Source organism: Atractosteus spatula, chromosome 13 (assembly GCF_055471065.1).
Source record: "Atractosteus spatula isolate fAtrSpa1 chromosome 13, fAtrSpa1.hap1, whole genome shotgun sequence".
Classification (NCBI taxonomy): domain Eukaryota; kingdom Metazoa; phylum Chordata; class Actinopteri; order Semionotiformes; family Lepisosteidae; genus Atractosteus; species Atractosteus spatula.
The window spans coordinates 26,180,220-26,206,747 of NC_142718.1; the positions used below are offsets into that span (position 1 = coordinate 26,180,220).

At 35.6% G+C, this 26,528-nt stretch overlaps 4 protein-coding genes across 4 annotated transcripts; 1 reads left to right on the forward strand and 3 right to left on the reverse strand.

The window, feature by feature from the left end:
* Positions 1–2,367: 2,367 nt before the first annotated feature.
* Positions 2,368–3,800, reverse strand: hoxd11a (homeobox D11a). The gene is made up of 2 exons (XM_088930749.1): positions 3,179–3,800; positions 2,368–2,600 (listed from the first exon to the last, which is right to left on the reverse strand). Exons 1-2 carry the CDS (start codon positions 3,792–3,794, stop codon positions 2,368–2,370), a joined length of 849 nt encoding a protein of 282 aa, XP_088786875.1. The 5' UTR covers positions 3,795–3,800.
* Positions 3,801–9,283: 5,483 nt separating this feature from the next.
* Positions 9,284–10,383, reverse strand: hoxd12a (homeobox D12a). The gene is made up of 2 exons (XM_088931036.1): positions 9,816–10,383; positions 9,284–9,522 (listed from the first exon to the last, which is right to left on the reverse strand). Exons 1-2 carry the CDS (start codon positions 10,381–10,383, stop codon positions 9,284–9,286), a joined length of 807 nt encoding a protein of 268 aa, XP_088787162.1.
* Positions 10,384–14,661: 4,278 nt separating this feature from the next.
* Positions 14,662–16,623, reverse strand: hoxd13a (homeobox D13a). The gene is made up of 2 exons (XM_088931047.1): positions 16,014–16,623; positions 14,662–14,918 (listed from the first exon to the last, which is right to left on the reverse strand). Exons 1-2 carry the CDS (start codon positions 16,621–16,623, stop codon positions 14,662–14,664), a joined length of 867 nt encoding a protein of 288 aa, XP_088787173.1.
* A 6,539-nt stretch (positions 16,624–23,162) lies between these two features.
* Positions 23,163–25,913, forward strand: evx2 (even-skipped homeobox 2). Its single transcript, XM_088931129.1, has 3 exons — positions 23,163–23,586; positions 24,085–24,329; positions 25,299–25,913. The coding sequence occupies exons 1-3, from the start codon at positions 23,163–23,165 to the stop codon at positions 25,911–25,913; spliced, it is 1,284 nt and encodes a 427-aa protein (XP_088787255.1).
* The last annotated feature ends 615 nt before the right edge of the window (positions 25,914–26,528 follow it).

Sequence of the window (26,528 nt, forward strand, 5' to 3'; positions counted from 1 at the left end):
TAATGATGATGATGATAGAAAGGGGGTTCTTTTATTTCAGATTAATTATTTCGCTGGAAGCACGCCCTCGTGTGGATAAAATAAATATTGACTTCTATGTATAGCAGCAGTTTACGAGAGCCTGCTGCAAAAAGACGTGGGTAAAATACTATTTAAAGCAAAAAAAAAACCCTGTTAAATATCTAATCTCGATTAACTCAATATGCTGTAAAAAATAAACTTGGTACTTCTTAGTCAAAACTGTACATTGCAAAGCTTACTTAGGCCTATTTTGTAGTAGTTTCCTACTCCTATTTAGCACACACTGGGACATAAATTCTGATCACCTATTTTTCCTTCTAATGTTTCTGTCTGCTTTTTTGTTTGTGTGCGTCTCTTCGTGTGTAGCCAGGATCTCTACCTTCACGACAATAGCTACTTACAAGGGATACGTGTATTTTACAAACATTTCATGTGCGCTGACAATCATTTGTTTCGTTTTCAAACCTGCCACATTTCATTTAAACCACTCAAATCATTTGCATCCATTACTCCATTATTTTGCACCAGAATATGTTGGATTAGGCAAAAAAAAAATACCTCTAGTTAAAAATGTAAGTGTTTTATGTGCTACAAAACATTAAATACATAAAAACAAATGATTTTTTTCGAAATTAAGATGGCTCACATCTGCAAAAACCTATCAACAGAAATACACGTAAGCACACACGCTACCACAAATATTCTTCATTGTCATGTGTTGGTTTTGTGCTTTGCCGTGCAAAATATGAAAAAGAAAATAAACTTTTAAAATTTGTATTGTGAATTGACAACACTCATGTTCCATTTGTGTGTGGGTTGGAAATGAAGGTTTTTCATACTGACAGTAGTATGAAATAATGGCAGAGTTTTTTTTTCAAAAACGTGCCTTTATCCTTAACTGAAGGTAACCATATGAAATCAGATTCCTCTTGGCAAGACTGTATTACTGTTGTAAAGACTGTGCACTTCAATCCGTCGGGACACGCCGTTATCACGCAATTCGGACGTCCTTAGCTGCAGTGCAGATATTGTTCGGAGGGAGTCGTCTAACTACAAGAACAGCCAAAAGGCGCCTACTTATTCAGAAGGGTTAAAGGTGACGACCTTGACGTTACGGAAGTTCAAAGACAAATTCTAAAAAAATTTGCCAACTTATAAGTTCTGAAAAATGTCCCTCGTTATGAAACCTAATATTCGAATCCGCCTTTGTTCTCAGACGTGCCTATCGACGATACGGGGATTTTCATTTGTATGCAATTACCGTCTGGAGACCGGAGACTTCGATCCCCCGTTTCACGTGATTCGATGCATATATCCAGACTTTGTGTCTAAATTTCCGTTTACGTTTCGCAATGTGAGCCTGCTTTTCTTCATCCCCTCGGGTTCTTAAGAGTGAGCCGAATACGGAAGGTCTTTTTGGAGTGACCAGAAGGTGCAATAACCCCCAATTTAGCCATTTACAACTAGGGTCTTTATTGTATTGTCTAGACGGTTCAAGGTTTTGTAAACAGCCTCACTGCCACAACAACATAAAGAGGGGAAAGACTTCTGCCATTACTGCAGGCCAACTAACTTCCACAGATCGGGAATATTCACCTACGTGCTGTTTTGTTCCTCTTTTTTACTCATAATATTGAACTTCAAACACGTTTGTTACACCCTTGTTTCTTCCGTACGTTAAAGCTACTGACGTTTTGCCACACAGCCTAGTGCTGTCTTGCATTACGCGTGAAGTAAATGAACCGTTTCAAAAAGTTGCTTTGAAAAAGTGTGTGTAGTGGAGTGAGCGTCGTTGCAGCCGGTGCTTCGGCTGATTCACAAATCTTAGATAACCCTCCTTTAAACTTTATTTTAATAATTTTGTACAAGTCACATGCGTCTATGAAATAAATGTTTACATACCATAATAAAAGTACACATCGGGCATTGCCATGAACATAAATGTCTCTTGTTGCAAGATGGTCTATGAAATAAATCGATAAAATAAATAGAAAACAGAATACACAACAATAATACAAAGACCGGCGTTCACCAGCTTTTTATCAAAGACATACACGTGGATTGTCATTACTTAATTGTTTGCTTGAGAGAAATTCAGAATCAATTAAATTAAAATCTGGGTAATGAATCCGCTTCCGTCTCGAGGTAAAAGTGTTAACCTGCTCGTACCACACGCTCTGAGGTTTGCATAGGAAATAGAATTAAGTCAGGTTTTAATTTTCAAAGTACTTAGCTGAGTTAAAAGATCGTATTCTTAAAATCCTGTATTTAGGATGCCGCAACAAATAAAACCAATCCCATTTTTGGAGGTACAGGCAGTATGTGCGTTCATCAGGGTTCAAATTGTCAGAATAAAGGGTTTCCGGTGAAATACTGTAACCGATCCCTGTTGAGCTTTTTTTCTTTCATTCTTCGGTTCTGGAACCAGATTTTCACTTGTCGATCTGTTAGGTTTAACATTCTGGACAGCTGCAGTCGCTTTTCTTTGTTAATGTACACGTTGAAAAAGAACTCTCGTTCAAGTTCTCGAATCTGGTATTTGGAATATGGACATCTTTTCTTTCTCGACTTCAAAGAACCTAAGAAAGAAAGTGTATCAAAATCAATGGTCGCCATAGAAAATGCAATTATTTTAAAAGTAAAATGAAATGAATTAATCAGTATAAAAAGGCTCATTACGTCTCATAACCCAACACAATTTATGTCTTTGTATGCATTTATCTGTCTATCCATAGTATATATATATAACCTCTATATGTCTGTATAGAGACAATACAATATTCAATACACATTATTAAAAGTGAGGAGGAAATCATATCGTTAAAGATAATGTGGCTCGAATTTCTACAGAATACATTTCTACAGAGAAATATATATCATTAGGTGTTAAGGCTTATTTCCTTAATGTAAAAATTTCCACATGTCTTGCCACATATTTTAAAACGCCCATTAGATAGTGTTTTGAGAAGCAATATGTATTAGTAATATCGGTGAAGCCCACCTAAATTGTTTTCCCATCGTAAATATTTTTACAACAGTAAAGCAAATCTTATAGGGTATATAAAAACCTTTGCATGCTTATAAAGTTGCACGTAAAATCAGCCCGACAAAGTACTAGACATGTACTCTATAACCCCGATTCAATTCTTATACTTACTTGAGGCGATGCTTTTCTCCTCCGCGCAGTTAGATGAAGAGGAATCGTCCTCGATGTTTTCAGCTGGATCCTGTTTCTTCTGCTGTGAACTATCTGAAGTCAGTCTGTTGCTCCCAGCATCTCCGGGGAAACTGGGCTCTGTTTTTTGTTTGAAGTGGTCGGAGTTGGACTTCTCCGGATGAGTATTTCCAGTCTCGAAAAACTGATCAAACCCTTGAGGAAGAATTCCATTTCTGCCAACATTGGTGAAGAAATTACCTGATGGATTTGAGCTGCCGTGATGGCTGTAGACGGAGTCATTTTTGAATATCATTTCCGTCCTGCTCGGCGACTGCAGTAGATCTCTATGCATTATCTCGTCCGCTGAATAGTAGGAAGCGTAATTGCTCCTGTAAGGCCATTTAGTTGGATGATCCAGAGCATAGTCTCTGAAAGGAACTTCTCGAACAGGTTGCACTTGTGTTATATTAGAAGAATAAGGAAAATTGATTTGACATGATGTCGTCTGAGGTAAAAACGAAGAGACAGACGAAAAATCGGGCGCTGATACATAATAGGTGCAACTCGGCAAATACATATTTGACGCACAGTTGCTGCGATCATCATACTCCGTCATTTCTTCTTCTCGCTTTGTGAGTAGCAGTGTTGAGTGTGTTAAACTTTGTCCATCTATTGCACTATAGGCGTGTGGACAGGACCCGAGAGGGGAAAAAAGTCGGAAACGTAAGCTGACGTGCAATTCATCTTGATCGATTCTTGAGGTAATTGTGTCATGTGATCCAGTAAAGAAATTACCATATATCAATATCAGTCATTAAGAAGTATCTTAAGCAACCCGTATGCGTGCGTACCAGTGAGTTCATTGGTTGCCTGATCTTGCAGAAAATCCAATCTAAGTCTTACATTTTTTTCCACGAATTAAGATGGTGTAAACAATCCCAGAAATAAAAAAAGATGAGGATTTTTAGCAAAACTTTGCCCATTTCTCCAGTCCAAAGGCTACGCCCTTGCTAAATATTTTGTAAATTTCTGTTTAGGTAAAACAGTATATGAGATAAAAACTTTATAAAAATATCAATCATGTGTTTTGAAATACTTTTGTCCAGCATACTATTTAATAAAACGTCGTTAGTCTTGTATTATATATAGGATTGCTTATCAAAATGGGAAGACATTTCAGTTTTAAGTATAAAGCAAAATTCAAATACCTTCCTTTCTGAATTATTTAAAAACAACTACAGAAGCGTGAAAGGTATGTGCCAGTCTTTAGGACATTTGCTATTCATTTCTACAGATAGCATGAACATACTTCAAGAATGGAATCATTTCTACTGAAGCTGTACTATTAAGAATTCCACATGAAAATATATCCCAACATTTTTGTATTTCATAAGGATCTTACTAAACCCACAAATATTTTCAGATACCTAATGTTGCAAAACGATTTGTTAACAAGCAAAAGAAATGCATTACTTTTTGTGTTATGGTAACATAAACTCTAATTTCGAAATAATTGATTACATTTTACATATAGTGAAATAAATTGGTGAAATTAATTTATAGAGAACGGAAATATCCGTAAATAGCAAAACAGATGAAGCTTGTGTTCCCTGAAAGACATACATTCTCACTTTCCCCCCTTTTTTTCTGACAGGATATATAAGTCATTGTCATATAAAATACTATTGTTTACGATATATCACAGAATTATTTACGGTATTTATACAGTATGTGTTAATATCGTATACAACACTTAAACGTAGATTTATAAAATTAAAATGCAACTTTCACTCATCAAAAAAAGAGCATGTACAAAAATAAAGTGGAAACCTGATTTATATTATATCGGTTAATATAGTAAACACACGTTAATATATCAATATAAACAACTTTGTTGTTTTAAACATTCTAGGTAGGCATGATAAGTCCATTTCTGTTTCCAGTCATACAAAACAGCAAAATGTACTTTACCCCCAATGTACTTTACCCTTCGTTAAATGCTGGTGTTATATAATCTTGATAAAATTGGGTTAACTTTCCCAGAATTCCGAAATCGATGCAGCAATTACGCGCCGGGAGTTCAGTATCAGAATAGCTGGAAATGGAGTCGCACTGCCAAGTACAAAACAAGTCTTCTGGCTTTGAACGTCTGTGGTCTGAGACGATGCGCAACCCACAATCAACAATAACCGTCAGCCCTCAAATGAGTTTATTGCTCAGACAAAAGGAAGCGTTCTAGTTTAAGTGCATGACAAGAAAGGAAATTTTGAGTTGAAGTTGGAGGAAAACAGCTTCTTCAGGAGGTGGAAACCAATGAAGCAAAATACTTATTTAAACTATGCGTAACAGATAAAACGAAACCCTGACTGAAACCCTCTAGATTTTAGTAAGCAGAATAGTGATTTTATCTTGATTGGAGACAACTGATTGGAGCGAAATCGAATAAAAAATGTATATGCGTTTACGCACACATTTTTAATAAATTCTGCCTAATAAATAAATACATTCAAAAGCGGCAAAAGTCGTTTTTTTATTTTGTGCTGTTTTATTTTATGTATTTTTTTATTATTTCGTATATTATATGTGTTATTTCGGAGCCCTTTTGCAATTGCTCAAAATTGTAAAATACATAAATACACCCCTGGCCCTGAAACACATTGGAAGAACACTTAGACTGTAGAAACTGCGGTTGTTTATTTGCTTAACTGATACCCAAAGTCACTATTATATACTTAAACTATTTAATAGTTGTTTAAATACTTTGATTAATGCTTTCAAAAATAATTGTGCCTGGAAATCCCGCGACGTGCTTGTTAGTAACCGAAAGGCAACAGGGCTGTTAGAAGTTGAAGATTTCCGAACTGGGCTTCATTTTTGCTCAAAACCACTAAATTAAATCCGACGCAATCGAAATACAATTCAAGTAGATTAAAGTAACCCGTTCACAAGAAGCACATCAACTATTCGTGATATCTTAGACGTGGAATGCGGTTCTGTATTTTCCCATAGAAACAACGAATGTATTCATAATTAATAGGTTGGAAATTGGTTTTGCGAACGTGAGGCGAATGAAGATGGGTGCAATAACTGCAAATTTAGTTAAAGCAATTGTAAAAACTACCCATACTGATAGGTGTGTGCGCGCGTGTCTATTGCTCTCCAGGATACTCGTGGTTAGTTTTCAACATTAATGTTTTCATCTACCTCTAAAATCTGAAATGCAACTGTAAGAGGCACAGTTGATTTTCATCATTTTTTTTTTACAAAAGTAACAAGATGAAATCAAGTTATTTCTAATTATCTACTTGCCAGAACCAGGACATTAAACGTGTGCAATTACCTATTTCAAGTAGTCAGGTCACCTACATATACACATTTACCAAAGCAATCCTAGTAACCGCAGTGATCTGTATTATTTTAAATAAAGTACAAGAAGCACAAAAGATACTGGATACGTGTTGTGTTTTCATTTGAGAAATTATTTAATAATTTTGAATGAATTATACCAAATAATAATAATAATAATTAATATTATTAATACATAATAATAAAGACTTTTCTACAGAGGGATTAGAATTGGATCTACACCTGGGGCACTGAGTCAGATTTTCATGACACACGAGGCAGGTTTAAAAACTGGGTTGTCAGTTAAAACAAGGCAAGGTGTACTCGCCATTTTTTTTCACTACAGGATAAGACACTAACTTGACCTTAACTTTGTTATGGCGCCCCCAGTATCTGGAGAACATGAACAGACGCCGTCTGGCAGTTCACATTAAGAGACCCCATGATAGAAAATCTGTCTCCATTTTTTTCATTTCAAAATTATGCAGCTAAAATTACGCTTTTCCATGACAGAGGTGCAGGACAACTACGTCATGTCACGTCTTTTATAACTTGCACATTGTTTAATTATGTTATATGTTATATGTTTGTGGTTGTTTTGTCTGTTAGAATATGGTTTCGTTTGTATCTCAATGTGCACCCATAGCTATAAATGTTATCTTTGCTCTTTTGTTTTTTTAAACAGAATAGGATTTTTTATGATAACCGTTTACATGCTATTTACATGTATGGAAATATGTAGGCGTTCGTCCCATCTAGAAATGTTCATAGATACGAAGAGGTTGTTTGATTGAAAAAAAAAATTCAAAGACACCCAATAAAAAAAATACGTTACAACACTTGTGCTTAGAATTTGTTTCGTTTAAAAATATATTTAATTTAATTATCTTTAAAATAATTGTATCCATTACTAAAACACACTTGCATGCGTGTTTCCACAAGGCATTCAAAGGGTAGAAACAGTTAAAAACAATAATTTAATACTAAGATTTAACTCCCAGCTACAGTCGGACATAATACTGGAGAGCAGGAGTAATACACAATAACCGATTAATTAAAAATAATGTTTAGTATGCATTTTTCGTGTAGATACAAGATCTGTGATACATTTTTTTTCCTTTCTAAGTCTAAAAAAAAACCCTAGAAAATAACTAATATTTAATTGTATCTATTTTAGTAAGAATATGAGTCTCATCAAGTTAAAATGCTGCAAAATGCTGTTTGATGATGTGATCAACAGATCTTTTGCTATTTCTGTTACTACATAAACAGATTATTCGCTCTTTCAATTATCGACTCTCAATTTTAAATATCTTAATCTACAAAGGAAGGTAAAATTAATTAAATTCCTTGGAATTTGCCAGAATTTGGAGGGTAATATGTAAATGAAATACTAATATGTAAGAATTGACTGAAAGGGTTGTATTAATGATACCTGGTGTGTTAGAATATATCAGTTCTAAGGTCATTTTCGCTGTGAGGTTCAGTCTAACAATAGATATTGATTTTATATTTAATTGTTAATGTTTTCGTGATAAAATTTCTATAACAGCCCTAAAAAATATTTTAAGACGAATATTAAGATTAAAGTAAAATGATACATGAGTCAAAACCTCGAACGTAACACGAACACAGTGATAGATGACACCACGCATACATACGTGAACCTGTATCGATTAAAAGAGATTTGTTTTAAACATGAGATCTCTAAAATGAAACTGGCCTTAGAAAGAGAATCCCATTTTAGTCAAAATAAACACACTGGAAAACCACTAACCGGCACTTACCGGAAATTAATTGTACATATTGCACTAATTGCACGGGATATTTGGAGATGGCCGAAAATTAATTTAATTTCCAATGTCTTAACGATTTATGCACCTGACATTGACGCCATCCATGAACCTAAAAACGTATTGCATTAAAAAATTATCTTCATACCAGAATCATAATTGTTTAGTTTAACACATCATTTAGACAAGAGACCTTTCAATTTCCATAATAAAAATAATTCCAAAATAAAGTGATGATCAAACGTTTTCCTTTTAATCTGAGGTGGATCAAATAATGGTAAAATAGGAATTACTGACAGACAAAAGCTTACTATAAAACATTCAAACATATATGTCATGTACTTTTCAAAATAATAAACATGATTAGAAGTAATGAATTTTAAAGAGTTTCTTGGTCTGCGTTTCTCTCATACTTCTTATTGTCTTTATTTTTTCTAAAAAAAATGTTTAAAATACAAAGGCAGCGAATATAACGATAGCTTGCAAATGTAGATACAGGTAACAGACGTGCAATCAGCACATTCAGTTTAAATTACAATTAAATATCCCTAATATTTTGCAAACACTGTTTTGCAAAGTAAAAGAAAGTGTAAAAAATGTGTTATATAGTTAAATACAGATTGCATGCCTGACTAAATAAGAATATTTTTTAACTTAAATTCGCATAATAGAAACATAGATTCCTACTTAATTCCTACATCAGAATACAAAAGCCCCCCAACAGAATGGCACAATTATAATTAAATGACAGGTACCCATTTCTCAGCTTTTAAGATACAGCAGCACCTGGGAGGTGTAAAACTCTTCTGATTAATTGTTACTTTTATGATTCTAGTATTTTTACACGTTATGAAGAGTTTCAGACAAAATATTTGACCAAATATATTTGTCTGTGGTACATACATCTGGCTCTTGAAAATATTCCCTGCACTGGAGTCTCTTCCAGTGTGGTCATTTTATATAGGATTTAGTATATCGAGAGTGCATGCTCTCGCATGACAAGTCTTTTCTTTTTCATCCTCCGATTCTGAAACCAGATTTTGACTTGTTGATCGCTTAAATTCAGCCTGTCCGACAGCTCCTTCCTTTTCTGCCTATTAATAAATTCGTTCAGCAGGAATTCATTCTCAAGTTCAGCAATCTGTTGTTTTGTATAAGGCTTCCGTTTCTTTCTCGTCCTCATTTGCGAAGGACACCAAGGCGGACCTGTAAACATGAAAACAATTTCGTGAAAATAGGTCAATCATTGCGTTCAGCTTCTCACTCCACGTGTCTATATAGTTGCAGGAAAATGCCACATAGATATTCAATTCAGTTCCATTTGCATATTCAGATACAGTAAAATGTACTAACAGTCTTCATGTGTTTTATTTAAGCAGTCGTCTTACTATATTTCAAACAGTTTCATCCTACATACACAAACATACCCACACAAAAGGAGCTGTGTGTTCTTTAAGGTTGACATCAAGTTTAGAAAATGTTGATGAAGAAGTTCGTACCATCGGCAACGGTTGCTCTTGCACATGAATGACCTGAAGATGACTGCATTGTCATATCTAAGTTGAAAGCCGGCTTGATGCCTTCTGTAATTGGTTGGCCACTGATGCTCAGGTCAGCATGGACTGCTGATCTCTGCATTTGTCTATCCAAGTTGGAAAATTCGGATTTGGTGGAGATGGTAGAGCTGATAACTCCTTGTTCACCGGCAAAAGATGGCGCTTGTCTACATCGCTCCTCTGCTTTGAGGTCTGCATCCTGGAAGTAGTATTTACTCGATTCTTCCAGTGGTCCCTTGTTGTGGTGGTTAGGATTGGTACTTAGAGGTAGTGAATTGGTCAGAAAGGACTGACAATAGCCGCTGTAGGCGCGGCTCTGTGGCGGAGATGCGCACGAACTTGGGGAAGTCCACGGGAGCGAGCACACCTCTCTCCGGGTGTAAGATATCGGGGGAAGACCAGCAAGCTGCGCTCCATTCCCCCGCAAATTTGGGAAATAAAAGGAGTCCGGAGAGGGGAAATTCAACAGAGACCCAACATAGCCAGAATTGAGAAGATTGCGCTCACACATTTCCGAGGAGCTACACAAAGCCTTTTCATGGCCTTTTTTAGCTGCTCCTCAAGAATTAAAGAAGGTAATTGATGATTTGCTAAACATGCGTCACGTGCTCTGCAAACATTGCTTTTCAGCTCCGCCTTAACCCCCTCTTCCAGCTTCATGCTCGCGGCTTTACTGCTGTCTGTGGCGTAAAGAAACTTAAATTCCGATATCATCTCTTTCACTTTTGTTCAACAAACAAATAAAACAACGATAAAAATATACTTTGATAAAAATGAAAGTGATTATTAAAAGCTCACGGCATTGTTTACTCTAATTGCTGCAAAACTTGCCACTTAAATTGTTCTGAGGCCTCAAAAGATTGGAGAATACGGTTTATTTTTTAGTACTTTTTACCGAAGGAAATGTCTCAAAATGCATTGGGGTAGGACAAGCTCCAAAAGCAAGCATGCACTAGTTTTCTATCAGTCACTCTAAAGTCAAAGTGCCATTCCTTGCAAAGCTATTAAACTTTGAATTGACCAAATTTAACTTCGTACATAATAGATAATATGTTAACGTTTTTCCTCTTCCGCAACAATTGATCCAAATGGTTTATTTTTTAGATTCAAAAAGCCTTCAAGTAATTTTTTCTTACAAAATCTTTTCCGAATGCTAACCCGATTTTAAGTTATTATAAGAAATGTATCGCACACCTGATGTGTTTTCTTTGTAGCTTTCAGCTTTCCAGTCTGGACCACTGCTTGCTCGCATACGTAATATGTACAGTACTTATTAACCTACTAATATCTAACCTATATTTAGGGTGAATTTATAAGGGTTAAAATGCATTAACTATAAACTGACAAAACGACAGCAAATTAATCAATATTATTATTACGGGGTTTTTAATTTTTTTAAGGAAATGTGCATTCTTATACTTTTTAAAGTCGTTAATTATTTGTTAAGCAAACATGCTCCTCAGCCTATTGTCGTCGTGTCAAAGCTGTTTCTTGTAATTACTAAGAAAATATGCTTCCCAACCCATCTTATTCAGCTTGCATTTTAACAAAAATGAACAACTGCCAATGACAAATTCCACTCAACAAATACAGTACCAGAAAATAAAAACTAAAGCTGTTACACTCTAAGTTAAACTGACTGGGTTTGGTTCAACAGTTTTCTGCAGCAACTGTTCTGGAGAAAAAAAAATCTATATTGCTAATAATAATGAGAAACACGGTTTTATTTAACCCATTCCCAGTATTAGCTACGAAATATCCATCTTTACAAACCCTTCTCCTAAGCCTTCGAAATTCAATTTGATTCGAATTTACGACTAAAGATTAATGTTTATAGCTGGCTGGTGGATTTTAGGCTACATTGAGTTGTTAAACTATGATCCGAACATCAGAACAAAAAAAAAATCAGTATGTTCTCTTCGCGAAAATTATGGGTCAGAAGAGAATTTATTTCTAACCTCATAATTATACTTCCTCTGTGAGTGATTTTATCCTTCACATAAATTTTAACTTACAAATGAAGAAAAGAGGGTCAAATCTTTTCCAAGAAGAGACAATATGTCATCAGCTCATCCCCGGAAAGAAAGGCGACAGTCAGGCCTAAATTGTTTTCACGAGTCTAGTAAAATCTGGAATACTTTTGAGACTCCATGTGAACTCTGTAGACCAGAAGAAAAGCAAACAAACACGTGTATCGTTTTACTCTAATTGTTTCATTTTTTCATGAATAAAGGTAATTCTAAGTTTAATTAGTAGTTCAAGATCAAAGTCCTCACTTTCTCTACTTTTTTCAACTATTTTACAGAGACGTATTGTTTCCCTTTAAAAGTCAATTGTCATTCATTGCTTGATCAGCTCCTTCTTAATTATAGAACTTTCTTTATCGTTATTAATTATAATTCTGTAATTATGACTTCTGATTTTTGTATGTTGTTTGTTGAAAAAATAAAATACTTGCTTATTCAACCAGTGACATAAATGTGTAACAAATATGAGAGTTAAGGGGGCACTGAGATTAGTTCTCAGTGACACCTACTTTTTATTTGTTTTTCAGTAAAAATCAGCTTGCTTTATTTCGTATTGAACTATCTTATTGTTTTTATCTGGAAAATAAATGTGTTTTAACTGGAAAAAATCCTCAAAGAGAATGTTACACTAAAGAAAAATAAACAACGACTGAGATATTTTCACATATTTAACAAAGGAGACGTTGGCAATGTTAATATTGAAAAATAAAGACATTTCAGCACGTAAAAGAAATAAAAGAGAGCGACTGATCTTGTGTTTATTTATCTTTATTTAAAAAAAACTAAAATATGCTTTAGATAAGTTAGTGGTTTAAATATCAATATGAGTAGAGATGTTCTTTTTCTTAATAATGCCGAACCGGTTTCTTTACATCCACTTTACCACTTCACAGCCATTTCTTAGCTTTGACACATCCGAACCAGTAGATGGCGAAATAGCCTCATGAATTGTAGACTGCTCGTTATTCATGAATAGGAATAAAGTCAAGGTCAAACACTATAAATGTATGTCAAGGTCAATGGTAAAGTAAGAGGATACCAGGAGGCGGAACAATCTACTACTTTAGAGTCACCATTTCAGCATTCTCAAATTTAAAAATTTAAAGAATATGTCTTTAAAAGAGGCAAATTATTTGAAAAAAGAGTAGTTAATTAAAAAAAACTCGTAAATGTCTACAGTAAGATACAGCAATGCTGTGCGTAACTATTTTATCAGTATAAGACTAACACGGATATTATTTTCAGGACATTGTTAACCTCAGAAGTGAATGAATAGGACATTTATCCATTTTCATGATTAAATTCAGTTCAAATAAATTTTAGAGGAAGCTGAAATAGGCATAAAATGATTTCGTTTGGAATAGCTACAAAGGTATGTAAATTATATTTTCAATACAACCACTATTTAAATAACTTTTATTTTGGATAACTCTTCGTCGTTTTCATGTTCCTGCAACTGTTACAGTTCATCCCAGGGGCGTGTAATTGTAAACGAACGCAAAAGGAAGGTTACGGAACATAGTTTTATTGAATAAATAATGTAAAAGTTTGAAATTAAAGCCTCGAGAAAGGGCATTTTAGCATTTAGCATAGGATCTAACATTTAAATTAAAACACACATCCACATAAGCAGGGAGAACTTCTTGAAAATCGTTGGACTGGATCTTACGGTTTTCCACTTCAAGTTCCGAAGTTGTAGTTGAGATATTATTCGCAATTTTAACTGTTAGCAGAAATTAATATCTAAAATAAATATTAGATTAGTAAAGTTTAATAAAGCAATTGTTTTTACGAAATTAAGTAATCTATGAAAACCCATTTACTAGTAAGCAGCTACATATGCGCATATTGACGCCTGAAGAAGGCTCCACGGACGAAACGTTGTTTTCTTTCTTCTCTTTTCAGCATGGAATAAAACTATTACTTGTTCCTTTGCAGCCTACGCATGCTGAAGCGCCTACTCACCTGAACTACATATATACATGTATGCTACATATATATTTGTGTTTATACCAACATTAGATTACAAAATATTGATCAAACTGAAATGCAGGCCATAAGTCATAGCGTAAATATAAGTAATTAGAATACCGTAAAGATTGAAGAAGGGATGTTAGAATATTTTTTTATTTTCAAAGAAAACAGGATTTTGAATCATTTGAAAGCTCATTGTGATCATTTAATAGACGCTAATTACGCTATAAATTAAATATAATACTTTACTACTGATCAATTCGAGATGGGAAAAAAAAGGACCAACCTAAAATATATCCCTTAAAGACGGAAAAAGTAATAACCTCATAGTATTATTATACTGTATATTCGGATTAACCTGAACTAAAATAACTGCTATTCAATATGGCAATCCTATTAACCACACCCCAAATAAAGTTCTTGTAAGACATTTATTAATGTTACAAACAAACACAAAACAAGTGTGTGCAGATATATAGTCACAGACGGTATTATGTATTTTTACAGTACACATATACTTGTTACACACTATAGATTTAATGTCACAAATCGACACAAAAACAGACATGGAGCAACGCATACGTGTATAAAACCTAATATTTGTACAGTACATAAACATATATATATACACACACATATACAACAAAGAATAATGGCTCATTTATACCTTACTGAAGAAATAAGAGTAGACAAATACCGTTTTCCGCATATAGAGCGCTTGACTTTAAAGCTGTCTGAATAAATAAGAGAAAGAGTTAAAAGCTTTGTCGTGTGTAGGTCGAAGAGATTTACGAATACTTTTCAAAGTCTTTGAGTTTTGATAATATTTTCTTGTCTTTAACCCTGCGATTCTGAAACCAAATTGTGACTTGTCTTTCAGACAGGTTGGTTGACGCAGCGATTCGCCGTCTTTTATCTTTGGTAATAAATTTACTGAGGGTGTACTCTCGTTCAAGCTCCTTGAGCTGGCCTTTTGTGTAGGGCACTCTTTTCTTCCTCCCACGCCGGTACGCGCTGACATCTGCTTGATTTAGCACCACGTCTCCTTCAAGACGAAAATGGAAAGCCGTTTGTTTTGCGTCGTAGCCCCAGAATGAGAGAAAAAAAGACAATATTATTGCAATATCTTATTTTGTAATATTCTCCGGAGTCACCTCAAAATTTTAAGTACACTCTTACAACCTTTCAGGGCCTAAAACTTTTTTTTTTAATTTGGTGAGAGCGCTGGTTTTTAATGTATCACCAACTGATTCTGGTTTCTCACGTAAATATATTCTCTGTGTTATGACATGTGTTATGTTATAATAGTTAATGTTATTTAACGTATTTACTAAAAGAAGCAGTTTGCAGATCCGACACTTAGAAAGACTACAGTGGGGGATCAGTCAGTATTCGGCCTACGGAGCGCCGAGGGACACCACCGCAAGGATGGACTTGGTTGACTTGCTGTTATTTTTTAAAAGTAATTATTTCCTATTCTGTCATTCGGATAAAGTTGTATTGAGACTGTCCGCAAGCCCGTTTTATTTTACTTTTAATGCTCACCGCACCATCAAAATCTGACGAGACGTTAGGAAAGTCTCATTATCCAAACGACATGAGTTTTTTTTTTCTCAAAACAAGTTTTATCATGTCCTTAAAATACACTTTTCAATATTTTATAGTTTCTTGTTACTGAACTCAGAACTTTTATTCCAGTCACCCATACATAATGTATATTGGTCTATTGCCCAGACAATATAAGTAACACGATATTATTGCACGGTGAGATTTCCACCAGGTCTATTATTGTTATATTGTGTATATGCTGAACAATTTACATGCATTTCCTTGTTCACCTATATCAGTACAAACGTATTTATTCCACACATCCATTTTCTAACTGTCTATTCCTGGTGAGAGTCGCGGTGCTGATTTATTCCTTATTTGATTTATTTTTCATTTCCCCAAACATAATCATTATGCCAAAATCTTGTACGCTATTTTAAAAATGTCAAAGCTGAGTATTTGTCGGTATAATTAAGACACTTGGGTAGTTTTAAGTCGTCTTACGCCAGTCTTTTGTAGTTCTGTCTCTTTATAAGCCACAAGGAATCTATTCTATTTCGTGGTCAAAATGCACAAGGAAATTACAGCCTACCTGTGAGTGATGACTTCCAGATATGCGAGTTGGGCATTTGTTCTTTGGCACAATAAAGTTGGCTGTTCCAGCTCTTTGACAAGGTCCATGGTTGATAACCCTCAATGGGTAAAACAGTATCATGCCTTGAATCTCCAACACCAGTTCTTGGTGCTACAGGTACATCGATATAACCAGGGAACCGTGCGTAGGAACCTGTATATCCTTGGTAGACGGTAAATTCCTTTGCTCTCCCGGGCAATTCGCTGCAGTGCATATTATTGCTGGTAAAACCTGAAATATCCATATACTTGTCCACGGAATGTCCACCAACAGACTCGTGTGCATTGTGTTTCATCACGCTCCGTTGAAATCCGGCACTATGTGGGAGTTTGCAACCATAATAACTGTTCCCAAAATGACAGCTGTAACCGATAGACGGGTTTGCGGACGTTGCGGAACTTTGAAGAGGCGTATAGGCTTTTATTGAATCTGGGCCGAGCGAGTCTGATCTATCGCCAAATGAATATACCGACGAGCCTGGTGCAGCTCGGCTTGAATGAGCCTCAAAAGCAGTGGAAAAAAAAGTCCTGCGCTGTGATGAAGGGATATCCCCTCCCAATCCCTCCATTTTCTGTGATTTTCTGCAGAAAACCGCTTTGAAAACCCCCTCACATCACTCCAGAAAACGACATGGCATTCCTGTAGTGTTAAAGTTACCTCAGAGCAATAAGGGACATAAAACCCAGCCACTGATGAAGACAAATTATCCTTATATATATGTATTTTTTTCTAACTAATTACAGTACTGGGAACATGGAGTTTGTGGTTGGACGGACGCGTTCACGTGATATGCAAATAGCATGAACATTAGAACTGCAGTTACAATAAACTGAATATGGCCTTAGAAATGCTCATTGGAAAGAAATTTTAATTTATAGCACTGAACTGAACTAAAAGCTTTATTAATCGCAGACGGAGAGTCGACTAATCATACAGGAGAGAAAATACGGATCATTTTTTAAAATGTTTGTCTTTTTATATTCTGCTTAAACGAAGTTTCCAATAGCTGAAAATGGAACAAGAGCAGATGACACATTTACAATTGTTTAAATAGGTAGATTAATTTATGTTTTGTTCATTTTATCAAGGTATACTGAATTATACCTTGTGCGTCTTATCTGAACCTATATGTTCAAGTTACAAGTTTTTGTTTTTTAACCCTTGGCAAGCTGCGCATAGATCCTAAAGATTTCAATATGGACATCTTCTCAAAAGACGTAACTAATATGCAAATGTAGCATAGTTTACAGAGCAATACAACTAATATTTGAAAGTACAGTGAACAGTTCCTCTCGTACCTCTCAGAATCCTTAGATGCACTAATACCTGACATAAAATGTATTGTAAACCAACACTATATAAAGATTATATAAAATACGCACAATAACAATGTCATCTTTAACTACTCAATTTCATTTATATATATATTTTAATTTTACAGAGTATTCTGCAAACAAATCTAATCGATTTCATACATAATTTTAAAAAGTTTAGTCAATTTGACTAAAGTGCGGCACACTTTCGATTTAAATATATTTGGTAAAACAGGATGTATAGAACCAATTAACAGATTATTACAATATCTGTGATTACAATTGAATTTATTAAGTGTACAAAACAGTCTGAATTGTCTGCATTATTATTTCTTCGGAGAGCTATCAAGAAAGATATCTTTATAGATACTACTTAAGAAATAACATTTGGGCCTTAGGTCAAATATATTTCGGTTTGGTTTATAAAAATATCGAACCCTCATTGTTATATAACAAAACGATATTGAAACTTTTAATTGCCTTTTCAATTCCTCACTTATACCCTTGGGGTGGTTAAGGGAATGCTGACAAAATTTCTCAATATTCTTTTTAAATCTATCTAATCATACTGTATATCGAACTCATATACCATAGTTCACCAGTAAGCCATTCTTATTACAAAACATTGTAAGTTTGATAACGTTTTTTAAATTGACATTTCTACATAAACCACAGCACAATAAAAAAAACATTAAAATAATTGTTTTACATATATCATCCAGCATTTTTCACACAATAAGAACAAAACAACACTCTGTAATTCGGAATAAATTGTGTATTAACCATGGACACATACGTCTCTGACCTAATACGTTTAATTATGGAATTCAATTTTTAAATAGATATTTGATAATAGCTTAGGTAACAATAAATCATTCTTCGATTAAAAGTTCCTTGCCAGACTTATGAATTAAAGCTAATCTTTCAATATATTATATAGTGCTTTCAACTTTATTTGAGTCAGAATTAATCATCGATGTACTGCCAGAACGCAGACTAAAGATTTATTAGACATAATTTATAAAAACAATAATTCTCAATGTAGACTAATTATCTAAAATGGTGATCTGAACTCACTCAAAATTTGAGAATATTAATAGAACTAAGTATTTGTATTTGGATATGGAATTTTAATAATGAAAAAAGAATAGCAGTTTGTACAGACGTGCGTAAAGTCCACAGATCCATGATAAAACCAGAAAAAACGTGTAGATCTAAATTCACGTGTAAGGTCTTTTCATAACGAAATAAAGTTTCAGATGTGAAATGTTTATGAGGGCATGCAAGCTAACTACATTTGGAAATACAGACATATAACTTACTAAAATTACATTGATAGCGAAATGAAGAGATCGTGTAACCTCGGGTGTTTCAGGTGATCCTTCTTAGATGACATCAATAAATATTTCAGAAGCCCATACTATAGCAAACGTGTCTTTCGTGTGGTGCTTTGAAAAGTAAAAAAAAGATTGCACACCTTAATTTTTAATGGAAAAATAACAAGACGTACTGGAACAAAAAATGGCGGCTGCAGCTAGTGATATCTCAAATACAACAAAATCAACTGAAGCACTCACTCCTTTAGGAATCAACTTCTGACAATGAACTTAAAAATACAAACTTGCAACATATGTAGACTTCTAACTTCCGTCATGCCAAGATAGGGCCTGATCAGCATAGGCTATTTTCTGCTGTGTTTTCTCTTTGAGGTAACAAAGACAACCCATAATAAAAAAAAACAGTTATCAATTAATGAATTACTTTTAAGTAAGGTTGTGATGACAGACACATACAAACCCAACCAATCAAAGGAATTAGTATTTAGAAAGTGATAGGCCTGCATACAAAGTTAGCTCAGATGTGAAGCCTTTTCTGTTTCTTATTCTGAAACCATATTTAAACCTAAAAGGAAAAAAGAAAAAAAAGTGTAAAATTTTGACCTTCATTTATTTTTTCTGCAAGGACACGATGAGATCTTTTTATTGTTGGAATCGCAACAGCGGGCCTCACCTGCCTTTCGGTAACTTTAAGCTTTAGCGAAAAGTTCAATCGAATTTCCGGAGTGAGAAAACTATTCTTCTCGGATGCCTTCTCTAGCTCAGCGGTCATCTCTTTCCCTGCCTTGCAGGTGTGCACCGAGAAACATGTGGGACAAAATCTAATGCTGCAAGAAAAACAATCAACCGTCATTGCAAACTGGCTTTTAAAATTAGATATCCACACAATGTATACATGTTGCCTGAGGCTTAAAACTGATGGGAGTTACTTACCGCTGGAATATCATTCTCATATCGGGGAAAGTTAAATTCCCTTTTGCCTTATCTTTAAGAATACAACGGATTTAAACAATACATTAAAAGTTTTATATTTGAAAGATATTGATAATATGTTTCAAGTATATTTAATTTCACTTAATTTTCACTAATGGCCTGTGGACACTATATATTCCTATGGTATGTGGTTCAATGGGTACTCTATGATACTGTTAAGTCCCGTAGTGTAATTCGGTTAGAGCAACCTCCTGTGGGTAGGAGAATCGGTTTAAAAATGCAGGTGATAAATATTAGCGGCCAGTTGTGATCGAGAGGAGAACATGCGGGGTACGTGGCAAGATTATAGTTGTTTGGACTGTATGTAGAGAATGAAGATTTACGATTTTCAGCTGTCTGGATAGGATTGGAAATGTATCGAAGACACTCGTACAGAAATCCAGCAATATCCCCTTTACTTCCACACCGCAAAATATCTTCCTTAAAAGACTGTTGAGGTCTTCAGAAGTGAAATGGTGACGACAAAGGAACTCCAGTGTTGTCAGAAAATCTCATTCCACTACACCGGATGTCATCTTGCAATATTACACCGCAATCACTAGATGGCTCTGTGAGTTTACACTGTGGAGAAACTGGATCCATAAACATGCTGAATATATAAGACGAAAATATGTTAAATTTGCAAGCAGGCTCCGACACGCAGCACCTGTGGGCTCGAATGACTTCTAAATTTAAAGTGTAGGAAACCAAACCAGACGATCATTGTGAACTATAACCCGTTCTGTCGTTTGCTTCAAGCCAATGTGGGGCTTTTATGGCTTTTAACTCACTACACTGGGCAATAAAACTTAGTTAGAGAGACAGCAAATTATACTTATTCTACTAAAGTCAAGGACAGAGCGACATTAGCGACTGCTTTGGTTATGAAGCAATGACAAAAGGTCGATACTGTGTCGTGCCTTTACTTTCTGTCTGGTCCTGTAGGTCTGCGAAAATCGTGGGCAACAATGACAAAAAATCTAAAATGTGTGTTAAATAATGGATGAATATACATTTATAACATAAAATGCTGCGCTGTAGTCTAGCCTATAGTTTAAGATATATTCCGCCATTAATTAGCACCCACAGTGCCTCAGATTGTGGAACTACCACTGGTAGTATTATTCCTGCTAACAGTGTTACAACCACTGCTTGATATGTCCTAAATGACATCCATACTGCTTTACAGTATCAGTTTCTGTGATTAGAATTGAGAAACAAGTCTTTGTTATTAAAAATATATGTATGATATATTATTACGAATTATGTCCACGTTTTTGTTTAGTTTCCAAAACGCCATTTAATACAACTTGCGTATTACAGATTTGATTAAAACGTTTAATTTCGGATTTTCTGACTCTATATTACACTATAAAGCGATGTAACATAGGCCTAGAAAGCATTTCTTGTAAAAACTTGTGTTGTGGGAAAAAAAACCCTCCAACTTAAACAAGAATTATGTGAATTCTATATGAAGTTAGTACACTGTTTTATAAATTCCATTAAGTATGTTCATGTTTGTCGACCTTAATTTTATTATAAAAATTAAATAATCAACAATGGCCCTATTTTGACCACCTCTCAATAACACACCTCTCAATTCGCACCTTTAACAGAAAAAAAAAACTGTTGGGGGCGCCAAAGGACGCCGAAGAACAGCTTTCTTTACCTGTTCGCTGGTCTCCAGCCGCTTTCTCTTGAAGCCCGCACACACACGTTCTCTGCATCAAAACCTCCCGAACACAAATCATGCTCACACACTGCCTGCTTACTGGGGAAACAGACACTCGTTGATTGTTCGCCTTATTTATTATACTTCGCGTCTTCATTGCCTACATCCGAAATTGTAGCAAAAACTAAAAATTCGAAAGGTTAACAGGGAAAGGAGACATTACCCAACTTGAAATGGACTGCGATGAATTCAAAAAAAATGAAAAAGGAGATATCTAAATTGGAGCAGGAAGCATGTAGATAGAAAATGAAGGGGGCTTATTTTATTGTGCAAATAGATTAACTTTAAAATAATCATATATCTTAACAGACTAACGTTCAAAACCTGTCTAGTTATATTTAAATATTTCAAGTAATGCGCCAGCGGCATTCAGATGATATCTTCCGATACTAAATCATACTAAACGTTTATGACTCCTAAATTTCAAATGTCAACAGAAATTTAGCTTTAATTTTTCTATGTGATTTGTTTAATTTACCATTCAATGTTTAAAAATGGGTACAGAATGCACACCGAAAATTCGAACTAAAGTTCAGTCTTCATTATTATCGTTGTCATCTGCGTCATCAATTCTTGAACAATTAACAAATAAGAAAGGTTGTGTTTATCAAACGAGGGTCACCGAAAAATCCTTTACTGTCGTCTAGTGGATTGATTTCAGTGCTGTAGCGATAAATTGATCCAAGTTTGATTTCCAAAATAAAGCTTGCATTTTTAAAAGTGTTCCCTCAAAATTGCCGAATTCTCACTTTGAAAACACTGCGACTATTCTGTAATGATGTGTAGACTACTCCAAAAATAAAGCATTCTGTTAGTAAACTTAATACCTGTAAAACGTTCTTCACAAAAGAATACATCCATATGTAAATTGAAATTGTAAGTTGTAATAATTGTAAATTTCTTTGCATCCTACTAAATAATTAACTATTATAATGAGTAGGAAATAGTGTAATGTTTTGTGAACGTCAGCCCGAAAAATGTAAAATAGGAAATTAAATTAAGAATACAATATAATAAATATAAACGTTCTTTTGACGTTTTATCCTGTGCTTTAAAATCTCTAAAGTGTAAATATGCGTATTTAAGAATAACTGTATATTTCATCACCAAGGATTTAGAGATGATGTAACTAAATAAACGAAACTTTAAGATTTCGTATTTTTGCCATCTCGTCGTGCAGTCCTCGACATATAGCAAAAGCAGAAAGAACAGAAGAACAGAAGAGAGGAACAATAGAAAATCACAGCGTAATGATATTCCTAAATGAAGAGGGAAATCTTGCAGTGCTCATTTTATTAATCAGACTGTCAATTTCACCCCAGAGGCCAAACCCAGGAGCAGTCTAAGCAGACTCTGATCAAGCGCGGGACAAGCAGCACGACTGCTCACTTCTTCTCTATCTCTCTACCTGGATGTATTCGTCTGACCACAGGCCGCCTTCATCATCCACTGACAGCCACTTGTATTTATTTGCTTATAAACCTGTTACAATAAATGATTTTTTCGAGCGGCGTCATTCGAACCTTAATGACGAGCACTACTATTTGATGAATGACATTTCGAACTAGAAAAGATGCTCGGGTCATTTTGACCAGTCATTCTCTCGCTTTGGCATCCCACAATTTTGCGCCTTGCTCAAAAAGGTACAATATTATTTAGAGACACTTGCAGGGCTGAATGTGAATTAGCCCCTACCGCAACTCATCATTAGCAGAGGACCAACCCGGCAACTTTGGCTTTTTCTATAAAGCTGATGATGGAAAGAATAAGAAAGGAGATGATTCTGATGGAAAGGGGGTTGCACAGCCCCGCTGCTGCTAAAAGGCTTTCGAATTTGTCAGACTCAGCTGGAAATGCAGTGTTGGAGGCCCTTGAAAATTCACAGCACAGTGGTCGTCTCAGCCCCAGACTAACTTCCGCATCTCTGCATGGCAATATAGGGGATATCCCTGCTAAAGGCAAGTTCGAAATAGAGAGCCTGTTCAATCCACATCATCCGAATAACGACAATACCTCCTCTTCAGAGATCTCTTCATCTGAAAACAGGAAGAAAATCGCCCTGTACCCAGAAGTTGCTCAAGAGGCAGACATGAACAGTGATGTGGAGGTGGGATGCTCAGCACATCGCTCCCCAAACAGTCTCAGTGCCACCCAGCACAAGGAAAACAACAGCAAAGGTATTTGATATTTCCCCCAGGCACGTTATGTGATATTTGTGATTTTGTAACATGTAAATATACAAAATTACTGCAATTCTATACATAGCATTTGCTCGGTTTATTGCTTATGCTCTTGTTTTTAATTGTCATTTTTGTAGCCGATAAGAAAACGATGCATCCAGCATTTTGTGCTGATGTTCTTTGTTCATTTTGTGATTTCTTGAAATTTTGTACAAACGATAGCGGAAGGAGAAATCGACCACATTACGGAATATACGACAGAAAGGGGAATAAAAGTTTTTAAGCGAATTGGTAGATTGCCACGGGCATTTAGTCGCATGTGCCCTTAACTTAAATGTAAAAAAAAATGCAAATAATATTTTGAAATATTGTCATACACATACACACACAGTCAAATCGAAAGAACTTCGTCGTAGTTAAAATGTCACGAGAATATATTTTCACACAAAACAACCGATGGTTTTCTAATGTTTACGTACACCGTGTCTTTTCTAGTTTTTACAGACAGCACCTCAGCAACATCCAACACAAGCACATCTTCAGTATCCAGTCTGAACATAAACGGTAATTCGATAGGCAGCTCAAGTTCGAGTGCTGATCAGGTGAGAAGGTACCGGACTGCTTTCACTAGAGAACAAATAGCCAGACTGGAAAAAGAGTTCTACAGAGAAAATTATGTCTCAAGACCACGAAGATGTGAACTGGCAGCAGCTTTAAATCTACCAGAAACCACTATAAAGGTTTGTTAAACAATATCATTTTTATTCGTTTCTCGGTTTTGCATATCAGTGTGCATTGTATTAACACAGCACCCTGTCATAAGACAAACACGAATATTTTCATGTCTGATTTCAATCTACGTTTTATTTTTTAACTGTGCATAATGTTTTAAATAAATCTCCAAGCGACAATCAAGTAACGTTAATAATTAAAATCAGGAAGGTTATCAAGTGCAGCCGCATGTATCGCAGTGATTCTCTCTGTTAACATTTAAAATGTTTGGTTAAAAGATTATTTCACAAAAATATGTAAGCGTGCATTTAATATTAGTTCTAGGTCATGAAAAAGTATATCTTCGTATACTTGTGAGCAACGAGACCTGGTATACCCCTATTTTATGCGGTGTTTTAGTCGCCTTCAAATTTAAAGTGTGATAAAGTATATTCATGAAATTATCGTCTTCAGTAATATATTACCTTAAAGGAGAAAATACAATTGATTTTATCCATTAATATTACAATCTTCAGGAACAATTTTTAAATACCTGTGAACTGTTGAGTGTAAGTTTGTGTTTCTAAAATATAAAAAAAAATAGTTTACACGTTCCTAGAATTAATTTGAATTAAGCTATTGTTTTTGCTACACAGCGCAACATTTCTCTTCGATTTTAAACGCACAGGCCTATAAAAATCTACGTTTTTGTTATGATTTGTAATCCAGCGTCGTAGTGATGTATGCCTGATTTCCTTAGGGGTAAATGACAATACACCGGTTCACGAAAGACATTTCTGACATTTTTTTTTTATTTCACACCCGAAGCAAAACATTACATCAACTCAAAGGTACAGACATCAATACGGTGCATAACAGATTTCAATAATATTTGTAAATTTGAAAGGTGTTATTATTAGACCATTTTTATCTTATTGAAAACCGTGTGTATAGAGAATACGATTCCGTCGTTTTAAGGGTGCGTTCTGCTTCTTCAGGTATGGTTCCAGAACAGGCGGATGAAGGATAAGAGACAGCGGCTGGCCATGTCTTGGCCTCATCCAGCGGACCCGAGCTTTTACACCTACATGATGACGCACGCGGCTGCCACCGGAAGTCTACCATACCCTTTCCATTCCCACATGCCTCTGCACTACTACCCGCATGTGGGTGTTACAGCAGCAGCCGCCGCTGCGGCTGCAACGGGTGCTGCAGCGTCACCTTTTGCTACCTCCATCCGTCCTCTTGACACCTTCCGTGCGCTGTCGCATCCTTACTCGAGGCCAGAGCTGCTGTGTAGCTTCAGGCACCCGGGACTCTACCAGTCACCTGCCGGGCTGAACAGCTCGGCCGCGGCTTCCGCGGCAGCGGCAGCCGCAGCCGCGGCCGCAGCTGCGAGCGCGCCGTCGGGCACCGGTCCGTGCTCCTGCCTCAGCTGTCACAGCAGCCAGGCAGCGAGCGCCCTGGGCTCAAGAAGTGCCAGCGCAGACTTTACTTGCACAGCAGCCGGGCAAAGGTCCGAGAGCGGGTTTCTGCCCTATTCTGCCGCCGTACTGAGTAAAACTGCAGTTCCTTCGCCAGACCAGCGAGAAGAAGCTTCATTAAACAGATAACTGACCTATCTGGTGGCTCCGAGGGGTCGATATCATCCCTGAGATGTCATGTTGCTATTTCTTTCTATGTTTATTTATAAAGCTCGACGAATTAATAATATTCTGAAGGGTAGTATTTTGTTATAGCACAATCCCAGGGATATCTACACAAGCGATATACAGAGAAACAAGGAAATACAGTTGCATTCTACTAGAACAAAAGCTTTGATTACTTTTCATTGTTTTGTGGGATTCATGACCATTTATTTTCACCATGTCAATAATATCTCTAAACCACAGTATGCCTCGATTTGTCCCTTTAAGGAAGTATTTATGACTTCACTAAATATCCAAGTAATCCAGTCACATACAAATGACATATTTATTCTTTTGTTTCGCAAAACACTCTTATTTTAGTGATGAAATTAAGATTTTTTTTTAAAATATCAATCAACTTCTTGCCGGAACAGAGCAACAGAGGATGTGTATTTACGCATCCATTACTGGTTAATTCAAGCTTCAATTGTATGTATGTACATTACACATATATAGCCTATACACGAAGAAACATGATTTTTTTAACAAAGCATAATGAGAATTTGAGCTAACATGGCTTTTGCCATTTCTTGCCTCTGA